This window comes from Idiotropiscis lumnitzeri, chromosome 1 (assembly GCF_059441095.1).
Source record: "Idiotropiscis lumnitzeri isolate Australia: NSW breed Sydney's pygmy pipehorse chromosome 1, RoL_Ilum_1.0, whole genome shotgun sequence".
NCBI lineage: Eukaryota > Metazoa > Chordata > Actinopteri > Syngnathiformes > Syngnathidae > Idiotropiscis > Idiotropiscis lumnitzeri.
The window spans coordinates 772647-794855 of record NC_142391.1 but is presented as its reverse complement, the minus strand read 5'-3'; the positions used below and the strand labels follow the sequence as shown (position 1 = coordinate 794855).

Below are 22209 nucleotides of genomic sequence, written 5' to 3'. Positions count from 1 at the left end.
TCGGTGCGTGCACGTTCCCGCACAACGCCAAGCGAACACACAAAGTGTGCTTGACTCGACTTTAACGGGAGTGCACGAGCTGCTAGCCACCGGCTCAACATTGCCAAAGCACAGCGATTGATTCTGATCAAAATCGTGTTAAGTCATGTTTGGTGATGCGCATTCCTCAACGTCACGTCACCTCCACAACAAAAAACCCCCACCTGCTCTTGAGCACCCTAACCAAGGTGCTCAAAAAAGACGCTCGTGGATCAGTCACGTGGATGCTTTTCCGTGACAAGAAAACAGACAGGAGGCCATCTATGGTCATTTGTGTGCCATGTTCCACTTGCATCTGACAAACGTGCACCAGGACAGAGGGGACCAGGCTGGAAACATTTTTATTTTAAAAGGAAAACTACAAAACATGAAAAACAAACAAGGAGAAAGGAGTCAGAAGATTCACATGTTATCTTCATCCGAGTCATCTTCCTCCTCCAGCGAATCCTGAAAAATGAAACGGTGTTAAAACGCAGGACAAAGTGTGTGCTTGTCTTGTGTTTTTATGTGTGTGTGCATGCGTGTCACCTTGGCGTACTTCTCTGCTTCCTCCTTGACGTCTTTGGGGACGAGAACATGTCGTCCATTTGTGACTGAGGAGACAGAAATAGCGGGTTAGTCGCCATCGTAACCGGCACGTGTCAGCTGTGTATGACTTGGTGGGCGTGGTCAGACAGCCAAGAGGAAGCAACATCACACAAGTTCAGTCCAGTTAGCGAAACCTTCTGGAAACTCATCATGCCACAGGCCGGCCAGCGGAAGAGATGCGCGACTTTCACATTTTTATGTTCTTACTTTCGCCAACCCAGCTGAGCTCCAACTCGAACGCTTTGTCCTTCACCTCGTCGTGAATGATGTAGATTCTGAAAGCGCGCACACACACACACACACACACACACAAATGAGAAGCACGGCAACCTGAAAGCACTTTTTTTTTTTTATGAATCTGATTCATCAGTCCTCAGTGAACTCATCATGCGTGTTATGACGAAACGAGCGTCATCGCGAGTGTCCAAAGTGTGCTCCGGTTCCACCTTGGCTTTTGATCGGGTCTACCTGCGCAATGACGGTTTTGTTCACGTTCGCCAGTTCCCAAAGCATTCAGAGTGCTACGTGCCAAATGGCTGACATGTTCACGTTATTTCTCAACTTGTGTTCACTTGTTGTTTAAGGTCAATTCTTCTGTGACTGGACCGGCTTCATTGAATTTCTATTCAAACTTTTGCAAACAATGACGGAATTTCTCAAAAGCGGGACTTGATGAAGTGAGATTCCACCATGTTGCCTTCAGAGGGCTGTAGAGTGTGACCAGCTAAGTTGCAAATCGACAATTTCTTAACGGTGCGCCGAGCCATTCTAGGGAGGAGGGGAGGAAAAACGGATGCCTCCATTGGGTTGAACAGACCACTGTGGTTTAAACCAATCAGAGATAGTGAAGGGTGGGGGTCCCCTCCGAATTAGCAAGGGTCCAGGTACAGTACATGCCAGGGCTGGGCGATAAACCGAAGATTTACCGTTACCGAAATGTATTAGAATGACCGACATCATTTTGCCCGAGTCGGTAAATTCTGTGTTTAAAAAAAAAAAAAGTGTTGTCTGCCTGCGGCGATGTTGATGCCCCTTTAAGACGGCTACAGCGCATGTAGTCACGTGACTCATGCGCTGTAGAAGAACGTAAACAGAAGACGCGTTCGTAGCTGGCGATTCAAATCCTGAAGCGGCTGACACGGCTGCAGACAAAGTAACGTTAGTCGAAATTGTTCCTGTCGCGCTTGTCCCGAAAAGAAATTGGACATCTGTCGTTAAGAAATGTTTTGGGTTCCAAAAAGACGATGTTTGAGCAAAAGAACACAAACTGAAAAGTGCGTCGTAAGCACCTGAAACAGCGCGTCCAACCTTTTCTTTTTCACCACCCACAACACAACCATGCTGTGCTGAAAGTTCAAAGTGAGGAGCAAGTTTGGACAAGTGACAACAGCCCATTAACGGAGGCGACACCATCCGAGAGAACGTCTCAGAGGTGGACGCGAGAGCCTAGCTAAAGATAGAGCTCCTCTAGTTACAGTGGAGCGCACGGGATTTAAACGCTTCATTAAAGTCCCCGACTAGAGGTACGAAAATATTTGTCGCAAACCGTACTTCCCGATATGGACGACATCGGGACGGGAGCGGACACATGTCGAGCATTTTGCATCCACATCCGACTTGTGGTCGAGTCGCAACATGGATCCCTGTTTGAGCCTGACTGTGCATTACATAGACGACAAGTGGCGACCGCGCACCAGCGTACTCGAGACGGCACATTTTCCAGATGATGCACACGCGTTTATTTGGCACTGGCATTCCATTGACATTTTTTTCATTTTATTTAGCATTTTGTTTACAGACGACTAGCTCCTTTGCGCATGGCATTATTTATATTGTTTACAAGATACCTTTACAAAAATCTAGGCCTTTGCAAATGGCATGACAGAATCTCGGCACAATCTATTTGCAGAAAAAGATTTAGCGAGAGGTACCCTTTTTCTCCTGTTCTTTGTGACATTGTTCAAGTCATGCAAAGCAAGCTATTTTGAATGTTTATTCAAACGATTTTTGTACTTTTATTTTTAATTGAAAGGAATGTCTACCAGTTGGTCAATAAAAAAAGCAGTTAATATGAATTTCCTGCATTTATTTTGATCCTCAGGGGGAATTTATCGCGCATTTATCGTTAGAGGTAAAATTACCCAATTTATCGCAATATTGATTTTAGGTCATATCGTCCAGCCCTAGTACATGCATCTGTTAAAAAATGAGTACTGCTAAAACACTGGCACACAGGGGTTGGCGGTGCGCTCTCCCCTCTTGCCAACTATTCCTGTACTTGCACAATTTCAGAAAGGTGAGCGGCATAAATGGAGTTAGCTTGAAAGCCTATAAACAGACCCCCCCCACCTCCAAAATGTTCTTGTGACCATCACAAATCTGATGACGCAATCGGGCAGCAACTCACATTTTGGCGACCTCTTTGACCAGCTCTCGGCACGTCATATCCTTCATCTGCAACACACGATGTCACAAGCTCACATCACATCAGCCCTCACGAAAATGCGACATCGAGTCATGTGACGATGACATCAGATTGTCACGTCACACACTGACACAAACGGCGGGAAACAATCATTTTAATAGTGAATTAATCTGTAGATTTTTTTCTATCGAACAAAAAAAAAAAAAAAAACACGCTTTGCTCCAAAATTGTGTTACGTCAATTTGACAATGCACCTAACGCTCAAGCAAAGTGACGAGGACTCCGTTACCGGTTTGGTACCGGTCGAAATTGTTACCCAAATAAAAGCAGATGTCTTGCTTTAACTCATTCACCACCAACCGAGTTAAAAAAAATAAATAATAAATTTACGTGGCCGTCAATGAGTTGATGAAGTCCGCTTTCATGGGGGACGTCAAAATTTGGAGAATATTTACAGTTGAGAAGCTCAAGTCTGTTCATGAGGACCACTTTAAGTTGGACCCATTTATCTGTGACCAAAATACATTTAATAGTTGATGAATTTGCTTGGTTGCCAATCAAACCTCACAAATTTCCCAACCTCACAGAATCACACGAGGTCTTATGATGCCACGCGTTACACAATGTCACAGGACATCACACAAACTCACCTGCAGTTTTTCAATTTCTGTCTTGGCGGCTTGTTTGGCTTTTCCAATTGCACATCCCCAGTAACCCTGAAACACACACACAGATGACAAAGAGGTGTGCTGGTGTGTGCGTGTGAGACAATGGATGCAAAAGGTGCATGCATGGGGTCAGACAGCCAAGAGAAAGTGATGACATCACATGACATCAGCCTGTTAAGCGAAACCTTCTCTGCATCATCATACCCAGGGTTGCAAAATTGCAAACATCAAATGCTGGCAACATTTCTTTGGGAGTAAAACAGGAATCGGCAAGAATATGCTGATCAAGATGTCTTTTGGCTGGGTCCCAGCTTGTCTGCACATTTCAGGTTTGGAGAACCACCGTCGTGGTGAGCAGACGCCAGTAGATGGCAGCGCTGCGCTGATTTTGAGCAGAATCGAGACAACGTGGCAAGTTTCTGCTTTTCACGATTGTGAATTTGTGAACGTACACTAGGAAGGGATGTCAAAAAAATGTCAACGATTTAATGATTCCCAAAATCTTAAATTGCCGCGGACATTTCGCCAGCCCTTCCATTGGAAGCTCAAGCAAGCCACGTTGCATACTCACATATGAGACGCCCGAGGGGTCCACCATGTAGAGCTGCGGCCCGTCGTCTTTGTCGTGCGAGGCCAGGATGAAGCTGCGAATGACAACGGTCAGCCAGTGGGCCTGAGCCGGCCGGGCGGGCTGCAAACTCACCTGCAGCCGAAGGGCCGCACGGCGCTGTACAGCGTGTAGGCGTGCACGTACATGGCCACGCGCTCAGACAGGTGCTGCGGGCAACAGGAAAGCGCTGGGTTTTCTTTGCACAATTTTTCAGACAGATATTGCGAATTCTTCACAATCATGACCAACCAAACATTCCATTTCCCAATAAAAAGCAATAAAAGCTATCACTGTAATGACGCAACGGCAGGAGCGACATTTTGCGAGCGAGGCAGTTCTTAAGCTTTTAAAAACTACTTGCCGTCAAGTATAATTATGTATTTATGTGTAATTATGTCCATGAAAATGCATTTTTTAAACCCATACTAACGCACATGTTCTTTGTACGTAAATGTCAGGTTATATGTCAATAAAATCATTGTCCCTTAGCAAAGCTAAATGGATTCAAATATAATTTTGAGACCCATTATTTTGTAGACCTCAAAAGTCAGTACTGTGGTGCAAATATTATTGACCATGTGATAAATATTTACTGTACGTTTGACATCTTCGTCACGACAACATGGGCTTCCCTGTACCCGGTCAGAGAGCGTCTGCGACATCGCCAATGTAGCCGGCGTCTTATTTTATGGCTCGATAGGCAACATTTCTGTTCCAAGCTGCTGGCTCTCCGCCCTAAGGCGGTTCTAGCGAGACCGCTCCTAAAAGTCAAATTGTACACCTAAGCACTTATTTGAGGTCTTTCCCAACTCTGTTAACACGCTTAGCTCCTCTGTGAAAGCGCTGCTCGTGAGTGGGCTCATATATTTGACAAGCGCCGAGGAGATTGGCATCGCGCAGCTTGTTGCTGCTGCTGTGCACGGACTCATTACTTTCCTAAAAACACAATTTCTAGAAAAACAGTGGGAAGAAATTGAGACCTTTGAAGACAGTTCAAATAGTCGAACTGCACTATGAGCAATAGTTTGATGCTGATGTTATGTTAGCTTTTATGTTTATGTTCACTGTAAATTTAATTTAAAACCTGTTCAGAAAGCTCTTAGTCTTAAAATCGAATGGAAAAAAAAAAAAAAAGAAAAGAAAGCGATGCCAACCACCCGTGTTGTTTTTGGCAGGCACTTTAGATTTGGTTTTAGTCTTTTGGACGAAAATCCTGATTACTTTTTAATCACGTTTAGTCATTCCTATTCGTGATAGTTTTAGTCGCCGACAACCCCAAAAGGTTTTAGTCTACTTTTCGTCAATTCATGTGACGAAAACGCAAGTCCGTTTTAGATCAGAATAGGCATACAAGGTTGCCAGCCAAGAGCAAAGACTTTCTGGTCGACTACGTGGGAACAGTGGAATGGATGCTCATAGCTCCAAAATAAGCCGAGAACCAAAACGTTTTATTTGGCAACTGTTGTGGCTTGATTTCAAGCAACAAGAAATAAAAACTTCTTCTATAATAAAGTAGCACAAGTCCAAACTCCAAACATATGTCTTGTTTGCTTGGAACATCTTGCTCGAGAGGGCCAGCCCTCATCTTCCTACTTTGTTTGAAAATGTTCATGGTTTGCTTCTGCTTTCTGTGCTTGGCGACGCGACGGCGGCAATGCCAGCCCAGAGGCACCAGTGACGTCAATTTCAGGTGACAGTTGTGGCGTTACAGGATAAAACGTCACCCTCTTTAGACGGCCGAAACTGCAGAATTAATCCGCTTAATACTTATTCCACAAACGTAAAATCCAAAGTTTACCTTGAGAGGGATGTCGTGCCCGTAGCTGGAGCGGAAGTTGGAGGCTTCATCGCGGGCTACCTCGGCGAGTGAACGGGCGTCCGCCAGGAGGCCCGCCACAGCCTGGGGAGGGACATCAGACGGTTACCATGGTTACAAGCCACAGACATCAACTGTGATCCCACAAAGTCTCACACACTCAAAATGGCACCTAGTTTCGACAGGAAATCATATCTAAATACGGTTTGCGAGCGCGCGTGTCCGCTTACCATGCCGACGTGTCTGTCAATGTTGAAGATGCGTTTGTTGGAACCCTCCTCATAGAGTTTGGACAAGACCAGCTTCTCCACGCCAAACACGACGCCATCTTTACAGCGGATTCCGATGGCTGTGCTGAACACAAATACGGCACATGATTAAAAAAACAACAATAAAAAAAAAAAACTGTTGCGATTTGGGTTCAGTCAGCGTGACGGAGCTGTGGGACACGTCAGGAAAGCGAGTGCACCCACCTGCTGTTCTCCACAGCCTTGATGGCGTACTCCACCTGAAAGACTCGCCCGTCTGGAGAGAATGTGGACGCCGACAGGTCGTACTGGAACGCACGGATATGACAGGAGGTATGGCAATCAAGTGTTTTGTTCAAAAGGCGAAACAAAAGCCATTTGCACAACATGCTTCTCGCGTGAACATCGTCAACATTTACAACAATTGGATTTCAAACGGTCAACACAAGACAAAACAATGTGACTGGTTCAACATTTTGGTACATGTTTATCTTAAATTTTAGTCAACTTAACAGTTACAGAGACAAATAGAGAGGTTTAAGCAACGCATGCTGCTTTATCTTTTGTTTAGAGAACTGCGACAGCTACTACAAGTTTTTTTTCTTCCCGATTACATTTTGTTTGTGGCACTCAGATTAATTTACATTTTCTTTATATTGATTAAAAAACACTCCTGGTGTGTGGCAGCAATATGCTTCTATAACCTTTTTTTAATTTCAGTGCTTTCCTTTTTTTGATGGCCAGACTAATTTTCGTGGATAATTAAAGGACACCGAGTAGATGCCCTTTTTGCTTTGTTTTACCACAAAGACTAAATCAGTATTTTTGTTGATTGTAATTAAGTTTACTGATCGCCCAAAGCGACTGTAGTAAGGTATATGGTTCATAAATAATATGCTATATACTTTGTTGTACAGAATCAGAAATCCCTTTGTCATTGTACTCAAGTGTGCAACGAGATTAGAGAGCTCCCCTCTCCAGTGCAATACAACAATAATTCAGATAAATATATAAATGAGATAATTAAGAGAATAGTTAGTGCAATGGAAAATAATACTGAATAGGATATATAAAAACACATCACGATGCTGTTCTGCAAGGTAAGGGTGGTCGTGTGTGTGTGTGTGTGTGTGAGAGCGGCATAAATATCAAATATTTTAACCAATATCACGTAGGATAAGATGCAAAGTACACGTGTCAGATAAGGACAGCGGCGAATTAGAGGTTAGCGTCACTCGCGACTTCCTAATTTCACCTGAATGTGCTTATTTCAGAATAAAATTTCTCCCTGCAATACATTAGAACGACAACGAAAGTCAAATATTTGCTCTTCATGCTCACCTAGCAAGAAATTGTTGAGGAAAATCAGTCGAAGGGCGACAACACCCGTTCAGAAGACGAGACACATGCGGTGGCGTGCGTGGATTTCAACTTTGTGCACCCGAGACCACGTGGCCAACGTTAAGAACAAGAGACTGTCGTAAAGTGTCGTAGTAAAATGGCCGTAATGTGGGTGTCGCCCTAGCCCTTAAAGGGCTATCGCGCATAAAAACAACCTCAAGAGGAAGTCGCACAAATTCAGCTTCATGATCATGATAACAGCCCTAAATAGGCACGTTTGTTTTAAATCGTATTTTTCACTTATATATTATATATTAGGGCTGTCAAAATTAAAGCATTAACTCAGGTGATTAATCCAACATTTTTTAACTCAGTTAACTATTTTAACTCAATTAACTCAGTTTGATTTACTAAAAACATTTTTTGCATACTTTGCAAATGTTGCGCCATATTAGCTGCACATCTTTAGCAAGTCGCAGAACAAAACACTGTTTCAGTTACCACTGGGCCTTGCAAACCAACACTGCTGGAGTGTGGCGCTTGTGGGCAGTTTTGAGAAATGTTTCGAAGAAAAATGCTTGTAAAGACGACCCCGTTTAGATCGTATTCAAGAATGAAGGAAAGCTATTAGAAGAGTCTTTGAATTAAATATATTTCATATTTGCCGATTTTGCATCAATTCCAACATATTATTCAAGTAAATATCTGTTACAAGTGTGTGTGCGTGTGCGTCTGTGTGTTCGGCAGAATTCTGACGTCAAACGTTTTCCTTTTTGTTGTGGAAAGCAAACTTGTCACGTAAACAAGTTTGAATGTGATACATTATCAAATTCTATCATGAAATTGATCACATTGAAATGTGACATAAAAAACGTTATAATTTTGCGAAACGAATACACTATAAAGGGAAAAGATACAATTAAAAGTAGTGATGAGTCCTCTGTGTCGAGACTTTGATGCGTGTACCGAGTAAACCTGGAGCGAGTATTTGAAGCGCGCACCGAGTAAATGCTCGAGTGACGTAGGTGATGACGTTCGAAGCCTCGAAATCGGCCGTACCACGTGACCGGTTCAGGAAGCGCTTCAAGATTTAAGCAGCAACGAAACTTCACATAGGTTTCCCGTTTTGTGAGGATTTGGGTAAATTGTGCGAGACGTTTCTAATTCGCTTGTCGATTAATATTATCAATTTATCACTGTTGTGGAGCCATTCAAGTTGATAAAGAGTTTCCCCTGTTTGGGAACATTTTGATCTGATTACGACGAAAAATGTGATGAAAAAAAGACATCAGAATCAAATTATATTTTAACGGGATAAATTGTGACTATAAAGAGATGGGATACAACAACAAGAACACCATATAACCATTAGTGGAATCAGATAAAGCAATGATTGCCTCAGATGATTTAGTCACATGCGGTTAATACGTAAAACGGCCAACAAATCATATTATATAACGCATACCTGTACTTTAAAACCACTGGGCCAAAAAACAATAGAGGTTTAGTGATTGGAAATGGGCTAATTTGAAAATAATCACTCTGTCTGTTTTGTAGGTTCATTTGGATTTGTAACGACCTTGATCGCCTGTCTGAGTACCATGTCAAATGTCACACCTGCTTCAATAAAAGCCAGCGCGGACCCCCGGCTTAATTTACATGCTGTCAGATTACAACAAGGAATCAACGTTAGACTCGAGCAAATCTTCGGCGATTGGATTCTCACACGAGCGATTATGAAACGTTTGTCCAACACAAGTTTGATTCGATATTTAATTTTGTAATTATTATGCATGCTTTGGTTGACATGGTCATCCAGGATTGATTGCCCTTCTCTATTGTAGAGGACAACTTTTTGCTGCTTTGAACCCTACCGATATTCTCCCTACCAGCAGGTATTTATGGATGAATATGAAAAAATAGAAAAGAAATAGACTGAGCAACAGTTGCCAACAAACATTTTTTGGAATAAAAATGTACGAGATAAAACTTTTTGTGAGTACATTTTTTATCCACATCAATAAAAAACTCAATGACTGCATTTTCCTCCACCGTTTCCATGACAATTTCATGACCATAATAGTGCAATCTTAATCAAAACTTTACATGTCGATATACTTTATGTCCACTTGGTGGTGCAAGAGGGGCTTGAACCACCTTTGACACATGAGTCAAACCAATTGCATGGAAAGCCTCAATGTTTCAAGAACCTTCATATCACTATAACTAATAAAACGTGTTAAAGTGAATGCTTTTAATCGATGCGTTTCCAGTACAGGCACATCAAATATGGCGGACGCGCAGACGCATCGCTGCAACAGGCCAAGCTGCTCAGTAAAGCTTCACGGCATGTGAGCAAAATAAACCAAGGTAACTCTCGACGAGCGCACGTGAGGCTGTTTGTGTTTCTGGTGAATATTTAGTCGAACTCAAACGCGACGAGACTTGTGAACGTTTTTGCTTTCATATTAGCATCGCGGTACAAGGCCGGCCTCGCTGCACTGAAGTGACTCAGCAGGCTAACAGCTAACTCACGAGCTGGATGTTGTTCTCAAAGAAATACTAACCCCAGATAAACCTTGAAAACCAGACGAGTTACATTTAGAAAATAAAACGGTATATGTAGAGAAAAAATCTTACCCCGGTGCCAATTGAGCTCATTCTGATGCCAAATGTGAGAAAGATGAAAAGCCGCGTTTGGAAATAACAAGCGAGTAGTATTCGTAGGAACACTTCCGGTAATCGCCTTCACAATAAGAGCCTTTTCCGTCGGATACGTTTTTTTCCCCAAAAAATAAGTAAACGATAATTAAACGCCGCAATCTTGGTTGGGTCGAGTACTTTTATTCAACCAATACTTCCTATGTGGACTTTGCATGTTCTCCCCATGCCTGCGTGGGTTTTCTCCGGTTTCCTCCCGCATTCCAAAAACATGCATGGCAGGCTGATTGGACACTCCAAATTGCCCCTCAGTACGAGTATGAGCGCGGATGGTTGTTCGTCTTTGTGTGCCCTGCAATTGGCTGGCAACCAGTTCAGGGTGTACCTCGCTTACTGCCCCAAGACGTCTGGGATGGCCTCCACCCCCCCCCCCCCTGCAACCCTTGAGAGGAGAAGCGGTACAGAAAATGGATGGATGGATACTTTGGTGGCATTTAAATTAACCAGGTGGCTAAACCACTTAATTTAAGGATTACGTCTCATTTTATTTGGACACGTTTTACAGACTGTATTTTAACAGCCATGAAAATAAAAGGCAAGCGTGTTTACTATACATTTCAGAGCTTCTGCTTCAAATCTGAGGACCTGTCATATTAGTGCTGTCAAGTGATTAAATCTTTTAACTAATTAATCACCAAAAAATCCATGATTAATTGCGATTAATCACATTTTTCAACTACAATTTTTTTGTGAAGCTTGTAACATATTTACTGGAATAATCTCTTGGAATTAATGCAAAATCACAATTTAATTCAAAACGGTTCTAATAGCAAGGCCCAGTGTTAACTTGAGCACAGTGTTTTGTTCTTAGATGTGCTAAAGATGGACCGCTAATATGGAACATCCATCCATCTTCTGTACCGCTTCTCCTCACGCGGGTCGCGGGGGTGTTGGAGCCTATCCCAGCTATCTTCGGGTATTAGGCGGGGTCACACCCTGAACTGGTTGCCAGGGCACACAGAGACGAACAACCATTCGCGCTCACGCTTATACCGAGGGGCAATTTAGAGTGTTCAATAGGCCTCCCATGCATGTTTTTGGAATGTGGGAGGAAACTGGAGTACCCGGAGGAAACCCACGCAGGCACGGGGAGAACATGCAAACTCCACACAGGATGGCCGGAGCCGGGATTGAACCCACGCCCGATGCTGTCGCTCACTGTGAGGCCATCGTGCTAACCAGTCGGCCACTGTGCCGCCTTATTTATTTATTTATATATATATATATATATAAATAAGTAAAATAAATATCTAAATATATATGTATGTGTGTGTAGATATATGGCTGCTGCAACCCCAAAGGCTCGCGCTACGAATTGTCAAAGATAGCGAAGGACATTTTCACTATAGTTTTATAATGTAAAATGTAGTTTGTTAGTTTTCAATTTGTTTATTTTGTTATTTTTCATTTAACTAAAATAACCTTAGTCTGCAGACTCCATGGAGTTACCTTTGCTGACGGCGACTTAAGAAGTTGCATTCAGACACCTTTCCTAAGCATTTTTAGAAGTCAAATGACATACTTCAAGTTCTTCCTGATCATTTTGCTCAGAAAGGAAAGTGGAGTCGCGAAGAAAAAAAGCAAAAAAAAAAGGGCCAAAGAAGTAAGTTAGCCTTTTTCTTTTACTATTGGACTACAAGCAAAATTGTCTCCAACATCCAAATTGCAAAATCTGTCACTAATATTTGCGATTTGGGAACGATTAAGTGATGTCTCTAGAAACTGGAGGAAATATAAGAATAAAAAAAAGAGGCTTTCAAAGTTGTGAAAACAAATCAGCTCATTTATTGGACTGACACCTTTATTTGATTTCTTTTTTGTCCTCTGTCGCCACCTTGGATGATACGGAAGCTTTGGTCACATTAAGTGTGAAAAACATTCATTAACAGTAATAAGCAAATAAAAAGTGAAAAACTCAACAAGAGTGCCGTTAAGGCAACCACACTCAAGCTATTCCCATAAACAAAAACAAAACAAAAAGGAGCTACAATTAAGAGAAGACCAAGACGACCCCAAGACGCCTTCAGATTGTACTGGAATACAAACCATGTACAAGGCCTTCATTCATTTCAGAAGAAAAGAAACCACACGCGGAGGAGGGGGTGGCAAAAAAAAAAAGTTTACCAACACCAAAGAGACCGCTTAAGTTTGATGACAGGAAACAGGAAACCGTAAGCGGCCATGAAGGCTATCCGCAAGTAGACCGACTCCGATTGAGCAAGACTGCACCAGACAGATACAGAGTGATTCGGACTAGACCAGACTGATCCAGAAAGAACCAGAACCTGGACCAGACTGATCCATTTGAACCAATCAAACTGAACGACTCTGACCAGGCCTGCCTAATCCAGATTGACCCACATTAGACTAGAACCTGAACCACGACATGGACAGATTGACGCAAACTGGCCCAGATTGAACCAGTCTGAGAGTGATTCTGACCGGACCAGACTGCTCATAAATGAATTTGACTAACAGGACCGGGCCAGACTGATGCAGATCCACTCGCACTGGAGGAGACTGATCCAGTCAAATGGATCCACGTTGACCCAGACTGAACAGGTCTGAGGACATTTGTGTGCGCCCGCGTGTTGATGAAGGAAGGACAGCGTGTGGTTAGAGTGATGAAGATAACAGACTTCCCGTTTGTTTGTTTTTTTTTGTGGTTGTTCCGTAGTCCATCTGACACGGCCCTCGCCACCCCCATGCAGAGAGTAGAGTGTTTTCCAGATGGAGGGGGCGTGGCGGTGACAATTGCGGCACGGTTAAGTGTTTCCTTTCAGGACACCCAGGCAACACTGCAACAACTGCAGGTTCCCCTGAGAGCGAGAGAGCGAGAGAGGAGAGAGACCAACGATGACTTGGTGAACAGGCTCACTGACAAGGACACTGACAAGGTCACTACCTTGGCGTGTTTGAGCTCCAGCTCAGCCAACTCCACCAGGTTCTTCCTGAACGCCGCCACTCGTCTCGTCTTGAAGTCAATGAGCTCTGCGTACGACACAAAGCGGCGCAGACAAAATGAGGGTTGAAGACGGACGGAGAGACCCGAAATGGAGACGAAGAAGGGAACAAGGAGTCGAGGAGACCGGATGAGGCGGTGGTGACCTTGCTTGGCCGACTCTGAGATCTTGTCAAACTTGCTGCAGCACAGCTGCTGGCTGGTGTCCGCCTGCAGGACGTCGCGGTTCTTGGCGCGAGCTTTGTCCAGAGCCTTGTTGGCGTTCTCGTAGTCCAGGAGCGCGCGACTGCGGCGGTACAGGAGGTCCTGTAGGGGGCGACGCGGGCACATCGTCATGTGACAAACATTTTCAAGGCGGCCGATGTCGTGAAGAAGACGCGAGGGACCTTTGCGGCCTGCGACTCCCTCAGGTAGTACTTCAACAAGTCGGCCAACTTCAAGTCCTCGTCGGCGGCCACGCGAGCCTCAATTTTCTGTTAGAAATAAGCAGGACAAAAAAAACCAGCATGTAGATTCGGGGCGGGAACCTCACGATCCCAAGCTCACAATAACGATTATCTCACGATGTGGCGATTATTGATATATTGGTCAAGAAATCAATGCGCGGTCATTTACGCTACAACTATTCAAGAGAAAAACTATTTTTCAATGAAAACATTTTATTTCGGACCATCACTGACACACACATTTTTAACAAAGACACTTTATGATTGCAACACTTCTTCAATGTCACTATTTTAGTGCATGGTTTCAGTAACGTACCCATCCTGTTCTGTTTTGAAACGGTGACTATTTCTTTGTAACATTGCTGATAAGTGCAAATCTACTGCAAGGCCTCTCCCTGCACATTTAAAGGGAAACAATGAAAAGTAAAAAAAAAAAAAAAAGAATAAAATAAGAAATATTACATCCAACAAAGTCATATTAAAAGCATTATGTGTCACGACGACAGGCTTTTTCGTGTCAATCTACCACTCGTCCACAGCTCTCTTAAGTACTTGTGCGATGTCCGCACCGTTGTGGGTTTCGTGCATTTCACGGGTATGGAGCTCGTAGGATTTGAGTTCACAATCGCTGATTTATTTATTTCATGTCATTTTTTTAAAATTAATTTAATTCGATTATTTGTTGTATCGCACTGAAGAGGGGAGCTCTCCAATGACAATAAAGCGCATTCTGATTTGGATGAAATGCGCGGTGACGGTGACAAGACGGAAGAGTCTATTCATTACGATGGCTGTGCATATTTGTCGTGTTTCCAGTGCACCTTACATTTGTGGGACAGTTCTTTACACAGAAAAGTCTTCATTTGCACTCCTGTAAAATCCGAAATGCAGCCATATCTCCGACTCGAGTGATGCCGCCATCATACAAATCAACGGCGCATCATTTAACTTTTTTTTTTTTTTTTAAACTCCATCCAAGTGTCTTCTTCGCCTGGCGACTTCAGCTCGCTTCCCCGTCGCTCCTCTGAGGCACGCCCCTCGTGGACCGCCAAGTAACGGCTCAACAAACAAGGAAGGAGCGTTTATAGTTCTTTCTAAAATACCGATACGCGGCGTAGGCCTATCGATAATCCATCAAGAGACAAAATATCGCAATGTTTCACCATATCGAGATATTGTCGCACTCCTAATGTTGATAGCAGGCAAAGACAAGTCATGTGACGTACCCTGGTCTTCTCAAAGAGCTCGGACACTTTGAGGAAGAACCTGAAACGCAAGCAGACGCCGCCGTGAATATTGGCTGGCGAGCAAACACGGCGGCGGCGGCGGCAAGGACAGCGGAGACGCCCTTCTTACTTGCACAGGTCTGTGGAGTCCAGCGTTCCTAACAGGTACAGAGACGACGCCATTCTGTTGATGTCGTCCGCAGCATCTGGACAACAAATGAGTCAGAAGCCACGTGGAGGGACTTCCTGTCTTCATTGTCTAAATGGACATCTCTATGCACTTTTTATGGACTTACTCTTCGTTTTTTTTTTTGTTTTTTTTTTTTAGAACTTCCTCTCTTCATAAACATCCTCTTCGCAGATTTAATGCACTTCCTGTCTTGATACGCTTGTGTCTTCAGCAACTTTCTGTCCACAAGCACTTTGCACTTTCTAACTTGATGCACTGTCCACATGCCTCATGCACTTCCTGTCTTTTCATCTCAAGCCTTCCAGTCTGCACGCCATATGCACCTCCGGTTTACAAGTTAACAGTCCGCAGACCAAAAGCACTTCCTGTCCATGTCTCATGTGCTTCCCATCCATCTGCATTTCCCGTCAATGCATTTCCTGTCTTTTGACAACTTCCTGTCTTTAAGCACTTTCTGCTGACGAGACCATCTCCTCTCGTCTATACACTTCTCTGTCTTTGCACACAACATCTGATGCACTTGTCTTACTCTTGTGGGAGCGGATCATCCGGTCGGACTTGGCCGAAGCGTCTTTGACTCTGTTGTGATACTCTAACAAAAAAGTCTTCTCGTGCTCGAAGAAGTCATCCACGTCCTGCGGACAAACGGCGAGCAAGAGCGTCAAACCACGACGGGCGCGGTCGTCCAACGCACGTCACGGTGTTACCTTGACGCCCGCCACCAGCACGCCGTCGGCCGACTTCACGACATTCTTGAAGAAGTCCTCCAACTTCTCCTTCTTGTTCTTCCCTCGCACACTCAGCTGCAATCACAAAATTGTGATGTCATCGCTGAGAAATTGGATGGCGGTCATAACATGAGCTTGTCCCATGAGTGCGCTGAATTATCTTAACAAGGGGTGCACTCGTTCACGGTCAAGCTGGACATCAAGGATACGAAATTAATTTCCTGGCAACTCACGTCCTGGTTGTACTCCAGAAAGACGTGAAAGTTGAGGTCCTTCCTGAGGATGGGATGCGCCGCCACGCGACACAGGAAGACCTCGTGCATGGCCACCGTCTTCTTAAAGATGGCCAGGTACTCTCTGTGTGTGGGGGGAGGGGCGGGGGGTGGAGGAGTGTGAGACGACACAGCCCGTTCATGCGTTCGAATCTTCGCCCCCGCCGAAAAACGCTTCCTTGCCAAAACAGCACCGTCTAATATTTTACTTCATAAAAACACGACAAATGCCAAGAATGTAATTTTTTTTCCTGTTCAATTCAACGTGCATTGTACTGCACTTGTTGGTGTGCACGCCTTGGCCACATGGGGGCAGCATAGCACACACAAACAATACATTATGTATAGAAGGAGACGGTTGTCAGACTAACTAACTACATTTGGTGCTTTTTTTCCAATCCCAAATTAGCTCCACAATTTGTGAAAATAAATATGATAAACATAACGCTAGTTCGCGGGTTGAATGTGTGCAAAGATGCAAGCGTTCAAAGGAGTGGATGGAGCAGAATAAAAAGAGAAAACATTTGCAAGGCCTGACAAAAACAGTAAGAAAGTTGAAGGGATGAACGGGCATGAAGGCTTCGATGACCCTTTGGAGTCGTTGAAAAAATACCAATAATCCTTTTATGAATTGTAATGGCAATGACAAATGCTAACTAACAATTGTGATGATTATTCTTCCGAGCCGAATGTATACGAGAGCTTCCCTAATTGAGGCAGAAATGGCGAAGTATTGATTCGGGAGCGGAGAGCGAGTGAGTGACTCACGCTTCGAGTTCCTGCTTCATCTTGGTGAACTCCTCCTTGGTCATGGAGCCCTCGCCCTCACCCAACTTCTGCAGCTTCTCTCTGGAGGCATCAAAATCGGGTCTGGGCGGGGCAGGCGGGATCTGAAGCCGCAACAGCAACAGTCGTCAGTTAATCGGAGTGATACGAGCTCCGATTTCCACAGCGTCACTCGAGCGACTTAAGGAAGCTTAACAACACTTGATGCTGGACAGCAATTAAAATGTTGCGTAAATACGGCACGCTATGCTAACAGAGGACTAGCAAGCCCTGGCCACTAGCGTGTTCATTCGTTAATACACGGACCGGACGGGGAACGCGGCTATGATTGACAACAGCAATGTGGATGAGCGTGTCAGATGCTCCTGAGTGTGATTTTTGCTTGAACGGCAAAACGTTCTGCTTCTCACCATCCGCCGGATGACAGCAGAGAACACGTTCTCCTTGTCTTAGTTCTCATTCAAATGAGCAACTTCCCAGCACATTACGTTGGCGCTTGGGTGGTGTGTTGCCGAGCATGCGATGGCATAATCGCAACCATTATGTCAAGCATGATTTTTTTTGGGGGGGGGGGGGACTTCCAGAAAAGTACTGCATTTTTTGGACCATAAAAGGCGTTCTTAAGATCCTTCAATTTTTACAAAAAAAAAAAAAAAAATCAACATTGTGCCTTGAAATGTGGGGCGGCCTATTTAACTCATTTACTGCCATTGGCGGGTAAAGATGTCAAAGATCTTTTCTTTTTTTTTTTTTTACTCGGCTGGTCGTGAATTCGTTAACAGGCGAATGTCGGCTTTTCAGTTTCTCGTTTTTAACTGAAATTCCTTATCATTATCATCCGCATTTAAACGATAGCATGCATGGAAATCAGAGATGTAACGATTCACTCAAGCCCAGATTCGATTCGATTTTCAGGTCCCGATTTCGATTTGAAATTTTATTTATTTAACTTTTTTTAATTGCTGCCCCGCTTGTCTCCGTGCGCTCGGGTGATGCCGCAGCGATCCACAAACAAAATACGTATTGATGTTTAAATGTTTCGTGCATTTTGAATGGAACCAAAAACCCGACACTATGACGAGTGGCACTATTATCATGAAACGACCGAAAATTCGAAGAGAAATACTCGTAAACATATTTTATGTTTCTTGAGCACCAATACATTGTTTTTAAAGTAGAAGTGACTGAAATCATGTGAATAAAATTGAAGAAATGCAAAACCAAAATCATCACTTGAATAGATTTTGAATTTTGCTTTTATTTAACCTGTTTTTTATTCTCTAGTATGCAAACTATCATCTGCACATTCAAAATGTGGTATGTGCCGAAAAAACGCGAGAGAGATTAATCTCTAACGTGATGCATGTCCTAAAACGCCAAAATAACATTGCTCAACAAAACGCAATCAACACGCACAAACCATTTTTTTCAATATTTTCTAGCACTGTAAATTATTCTATTTAAACGACATAGGCATGTTATGATTTATTGTTGGATGTTGCCATCAATGGCTTGTGGCAAATGCGTCATGCTGTACTTTGGGTGGTGACATTTCCGACTCCATAAAGGCAAAACGTGGCGCGCGTTCGCAAGTGAGCACTTGTGCTTTTGCTGTTTCGATGTCCATCAGGCGTTTTGGTTTCTAATACACGTGAGTTGGCTGACCAATGCTGCCACAACCCACAATTGAAGCTACATTATGTTAGCGTAGCACAACAGGAGATCGCGTGCGACGTTCCGTCAGACGCACACGGTAGCCTGCGCGTGCTAACTACACTTAGCTTTCACACAAGACGGTCCTTGTCCAAAATTAAAGCAGGCGCAACGTTTTCCCTTCATAAAAGCTCGTTTATCGCTGCTGCGTTGCTAAGAAAGTGAAGTTTACAACGTATTAAGTCATTGTGCAGAGCCATGCAGCGTCCCCCCCCCCAGCACAGACATGAGAGAGCGGCTCTGGTTAACGTGGCGTTGCAAATCAATTCTTTTATTTTGTCATACCCATGCATGCTTTCGACATTTTCGATGAATCTTGACATCCCTAATGGAAAGCACTTTTGGTACAGCTCCAGCTGTTGTGAAATGCTAAACTAAATAAAGTTGCAGCCGGCTGAGCGTTACCGTGTGTGATAGTATCATTTTGGTCTGTGGAACTGAGCGGTAAACATCAAGTTTTAAATTCCTTCCCATTTACGTTCACATTCATGTTTGATTTCTCCTTCTCATCAAACCGCGAGCAGGCATCTGTTCTGGTCATGCCTGCACTAGAACTACTTCCTGCTTTTGTGAGTAAGAATCATGACTAATTAGGCCGACCAGCCCCATAAAGTTGAGCTTTTTCTGCCGGCATAGTTCCAATGTTAAAAAGTACGACTGGACCGGCGCACGGTAATCGACACAACCAGCTTCCAATAGCTACCGAGACCAAGCAAAAAATGTTTCCAGCCGGTCTGAATCTAGGATGATAACGCTAAAACATCAAAGTGGAAAGTACAATTTGGCCTCCTTCAAAGGTGACTGGAAAGAACTTCCCGGCCGGCACTTGCACGCCAAAGAAGCGAGCGCGCTACTCACAATGTACCCGGCGTAGTCTTCGTTCTCCACGAACGAGTCGTGCAGCCAGATGAACTCTTCGTGCTGGCGGACCACCGAGAACTCGCTCTGCTTGAAGTTGGGCAGCGTGCTCTGCGGACACACACCAGCACGGCAGCGGTTTGACGGGCGGGGTGAGCATAAAGGAAGCGATCAAGCCACCTCACCTTGGTATGCACGGTGAACTTGACCTTGTCTCGTTCGCTGAGCGCGTCCGAGATGTCCACCTGCAGCGTGGCATCCGTCTGGAGGTCCACGCTGACCGCTCTGGGCTGCACATGAACACAGCGACTCAAATCGTATGCATCTCGCAGTCCCGGACACAAATTAATCTTAGTTTGGGACCTGGGAGCTTGCTTTTAAGTTTTTTTTGCCGCCGCTCAGCTGGGGTTGTTGGTCACTTTGCTCCCGGTGGGACTTCCGCCGCCCCGTTTGTGCCACCCTCCTCATGCCCGTTTTCCCCACATCATGTTACTCTGATATCATTGTTTTTTTTTCATGGAACATTTTGCCTTTCTTCGAGTATAATTTGAGGTTTTTCTCAAAAACTGTACTTTTGGGCATGGCATTTTTTCTTTGTTTTTGATGATATTTGGGGCAACTAAAGTTATGAATTTTAACGACGTTATGAAGCTGGCACTGGGAAAACTAAGTGTGTTTTATTCTTGTTACTACACGGTAGGACTGTACAATGAATCAAAATTCAATTATTACAATCAACAATCAATCTTCCTGAAAAATATTATAAAATAAGTATTTTATATATGCAGAAGCCATAGTTAAAATTGTACTCATTTTAGAGTGTCTAATACTAGAGCGAGTATACTTAGATTTCAAATTTGATTATTCGATTGAAATACATTATTTCACTGTTACAACAGTTCTATGGCAAATAATAAATGCAGAGCAAATAAAATGTTTCTTTCTCCATGGAAACCATACTCGAATTTGCACCAGTTTTCTTAAGTCGTTTAATATCGTTTCCATTTAAACGTCGCTGTTTTGCACCAACAAGAATTGTTTGAAAAATCATGATTTCATTGATTCCAAAAATTATCGTGATTCACATTTTTTTCAGAATCGAGCAGCCCTGATACACGGCGTAAAATGTTTTTGAACCGCTGTTTCATCATTGCTAACTGTTAGCTTGTTAGCTCCGGTGCTGATGTCCACCTAAAGCCAAACAGGTGCACGTGACCGTCACGTGACCTGCTGGCAGAACCAGTTCGCACAAAGCTGCAGCTCAAAATCAAGGTAACAAGGAGCTAAAGCTAACAGGCAGAACTAAAGCTAGCCTGATTTAGCTACGCCGGGGCTGGGCACACGCCGCGACCGCGGCCGCGACCGAACCGGGAAGCAGCGCTCCAGCTAGGCGGAGGAGAAGGACAACTCACTCCTCGGTCCTCCTCGGAGAGGAAGTCTGGTCCGTCGTCCAGTCCTTCCTGCTGCGGGCAAACAGAGACGTCATTTGTAGCGGACGAGCGCCACGCCCGTCGGAACCGCCCGGGGTGCCGCGGGACAGTCCCTGGCGGTGTGGTTCCGACGCGCCGCGGTCAAAAAGGAGCAAAAGAACAGAGAAAAGAGGCGAACCTAACCTACCATCATGGCTGCCAACGGGTGGAGACAGGACTGCGCGTGACGTCATGACGTCGTTTGAAAACATGAAACGTATGACGTCACATTTGACACGCACTCTTCCAAAATGGAAAAGCAATAAGAAATTGTAACACTTTTTCCTTTTACAATTGAATATGTAACGGGCTTTTCAATAAAAAAACAAAATAAAAATAAAAAAAGAACATTGTTTGAGCTGCAGATACTCGAGATAGATCGATGGATGGATAACTGTGCTTAAAGTGAAGACGTGTTTAAACAAATTCTCATCATTTTTTTTTATAACCTGTTTTTTATTTCTTTACTTTGCTTCTAAAGTTCTTAAATTATTTAGCATTTAAATTGTGTAACGACATGAATCACAGTGACTTACGTTGTGGATGTATCGAAATAAAACTTCCCTGTCTTGGTTTGTTTTTAAAGGGACACTTCACTGATGTTAACATTGGCACTTATATAATAGGTTTGCATGTAAAAATGACATCAGTACTAAAATGGTCACCCCCGCCTCCTAAAAACAAAGACTCAGTAGTGATTTTAGGAGGTTTTTTTTGTGTGTGATGAGATATACGCCATAATTGGCATGCCAACTTTTGGAGCTCGGCATGTAAATTTCTTTTCCAGTTTCAGCTGTCTATGTCACAGCAGGGAGACAAGCGTTGCTATGTTGCTCGATTTGTCAGTTATGTTGTCTAAAACGGTGAACGATCAACCAAAATGCAACTCTTGTCCACTTCAACCTGTGAAAAAGATAAGATAAAGATGTCCTTTATTAGTCCCACAATGTGGAAATTTGAGAGTAAAAATGCGTTCTCCACAATACTTTGGATTTATTGACAACAAACGTGAGCTGACGTGATCACCTCCACAAAATCAAAAATATCGGGCCAATCGATTCTGCACTTACACAGGCTGAAGCGGACAAAAGCAAGAATGCGCA

At 43.8% G+C, this 22209-nt stretch overlaps 2 protein-coding genes and 2 non-coding genes across 5 annotated transcripts; all 4 read right to left on the bottom strand.

Annotated features, from left to right (window-relative positions):
* Positions 1-361: 361 nt before the first annotated feature.
* psma3 (proteasome 20S subunit alpha 3) lies at positions 362-10516 on the bottom strand. Its single transcript, XM_088308412.1, has 11 exons — positions 10376-10516; positions 6620-6702; positions 6377-6500; positions 6129-6230; positions 4424-4497; positions 4292-4364; positions 3703-3768; positions 3035-3081; positions 835-902; positions 568-632; positions 362-486 (listed from the first exon to the last, which is right to left on the bottom strand). Exons 1-11 carry the CDS (start codon positions 10394-10396, stop codon positions 442-444), a joined length of 768 nt encoding a protein of 255 aa, XP_088164538.1. The 5' UTR covers positions 10397-10516; the 3' UTR covers positions 362-441.
* Positions 705-784, bottom strand: LOC148342523 (small nucleolar RNA SNORD53/SNORD92). Its single transcript, XR_015847041.1, has one exon. It is a non-coding gene; the product is annotated as a small nucleolar RNA SNORD53/SNORD92 (small nucleolar RNA).
* Positions 3846-3927, bottom strand: LOC148342522 (small nucleolar RNA SNORD53/SNORD92). The gene has a single exon (XR_015847038.1). It is a non-coding gene; the product is annotated as a small nucleolar RNA SNORD53/SNORD92 (small nucleolar RNA).
* Positions 10517-12218: 1702 nt separating the features above from the next.
* snx6 (sorting nexin 6) lies at positions 12219-21284 on the bottom strand. Of its 2 annotated transcripts, XM_088308381.1 has the most exons (14): positions 21255-21284; positions 21050-21100; positions 19823-19927; positions 19638-19748; positions 17049-17170; positions 16242-16365; positions 15988-16083; positions 15810-15915; positions 15221-15296; positions 15091-15130; positions 13805-13891; positions 13565-13724; positions 13362-13447; positions 12219-13275 (listed from the first exon to the last, which is right to left on the bottom strand). In XM_088308381.1, the coding sequence occupies exons 1-14, from the start codon at positions 21258-21260 to the stop codon at positions 13222-13224; spliced, it is 1224 nt and encodes a 407-aa protein (XP_088164507.1). In that variant the 5' UTR covers positions 21261-21284; the 3' UTR covers positions 12219-13221. The 2 variants fall into 2 exon arrangements, with proteins under 2 accessions (XP_088164507.1, XP_088164515.1); XM_088308389.1 differs by lacking the exons at positions 12219-13275; positions 13362-13447; positions 13565-13724; positions 13805-13891 and adding an exon at positions 13931-14923 and having other exon boundaries at positions 15028-15130.
* Positions 21285-22209: the final 925 nt, after the last annotated feature.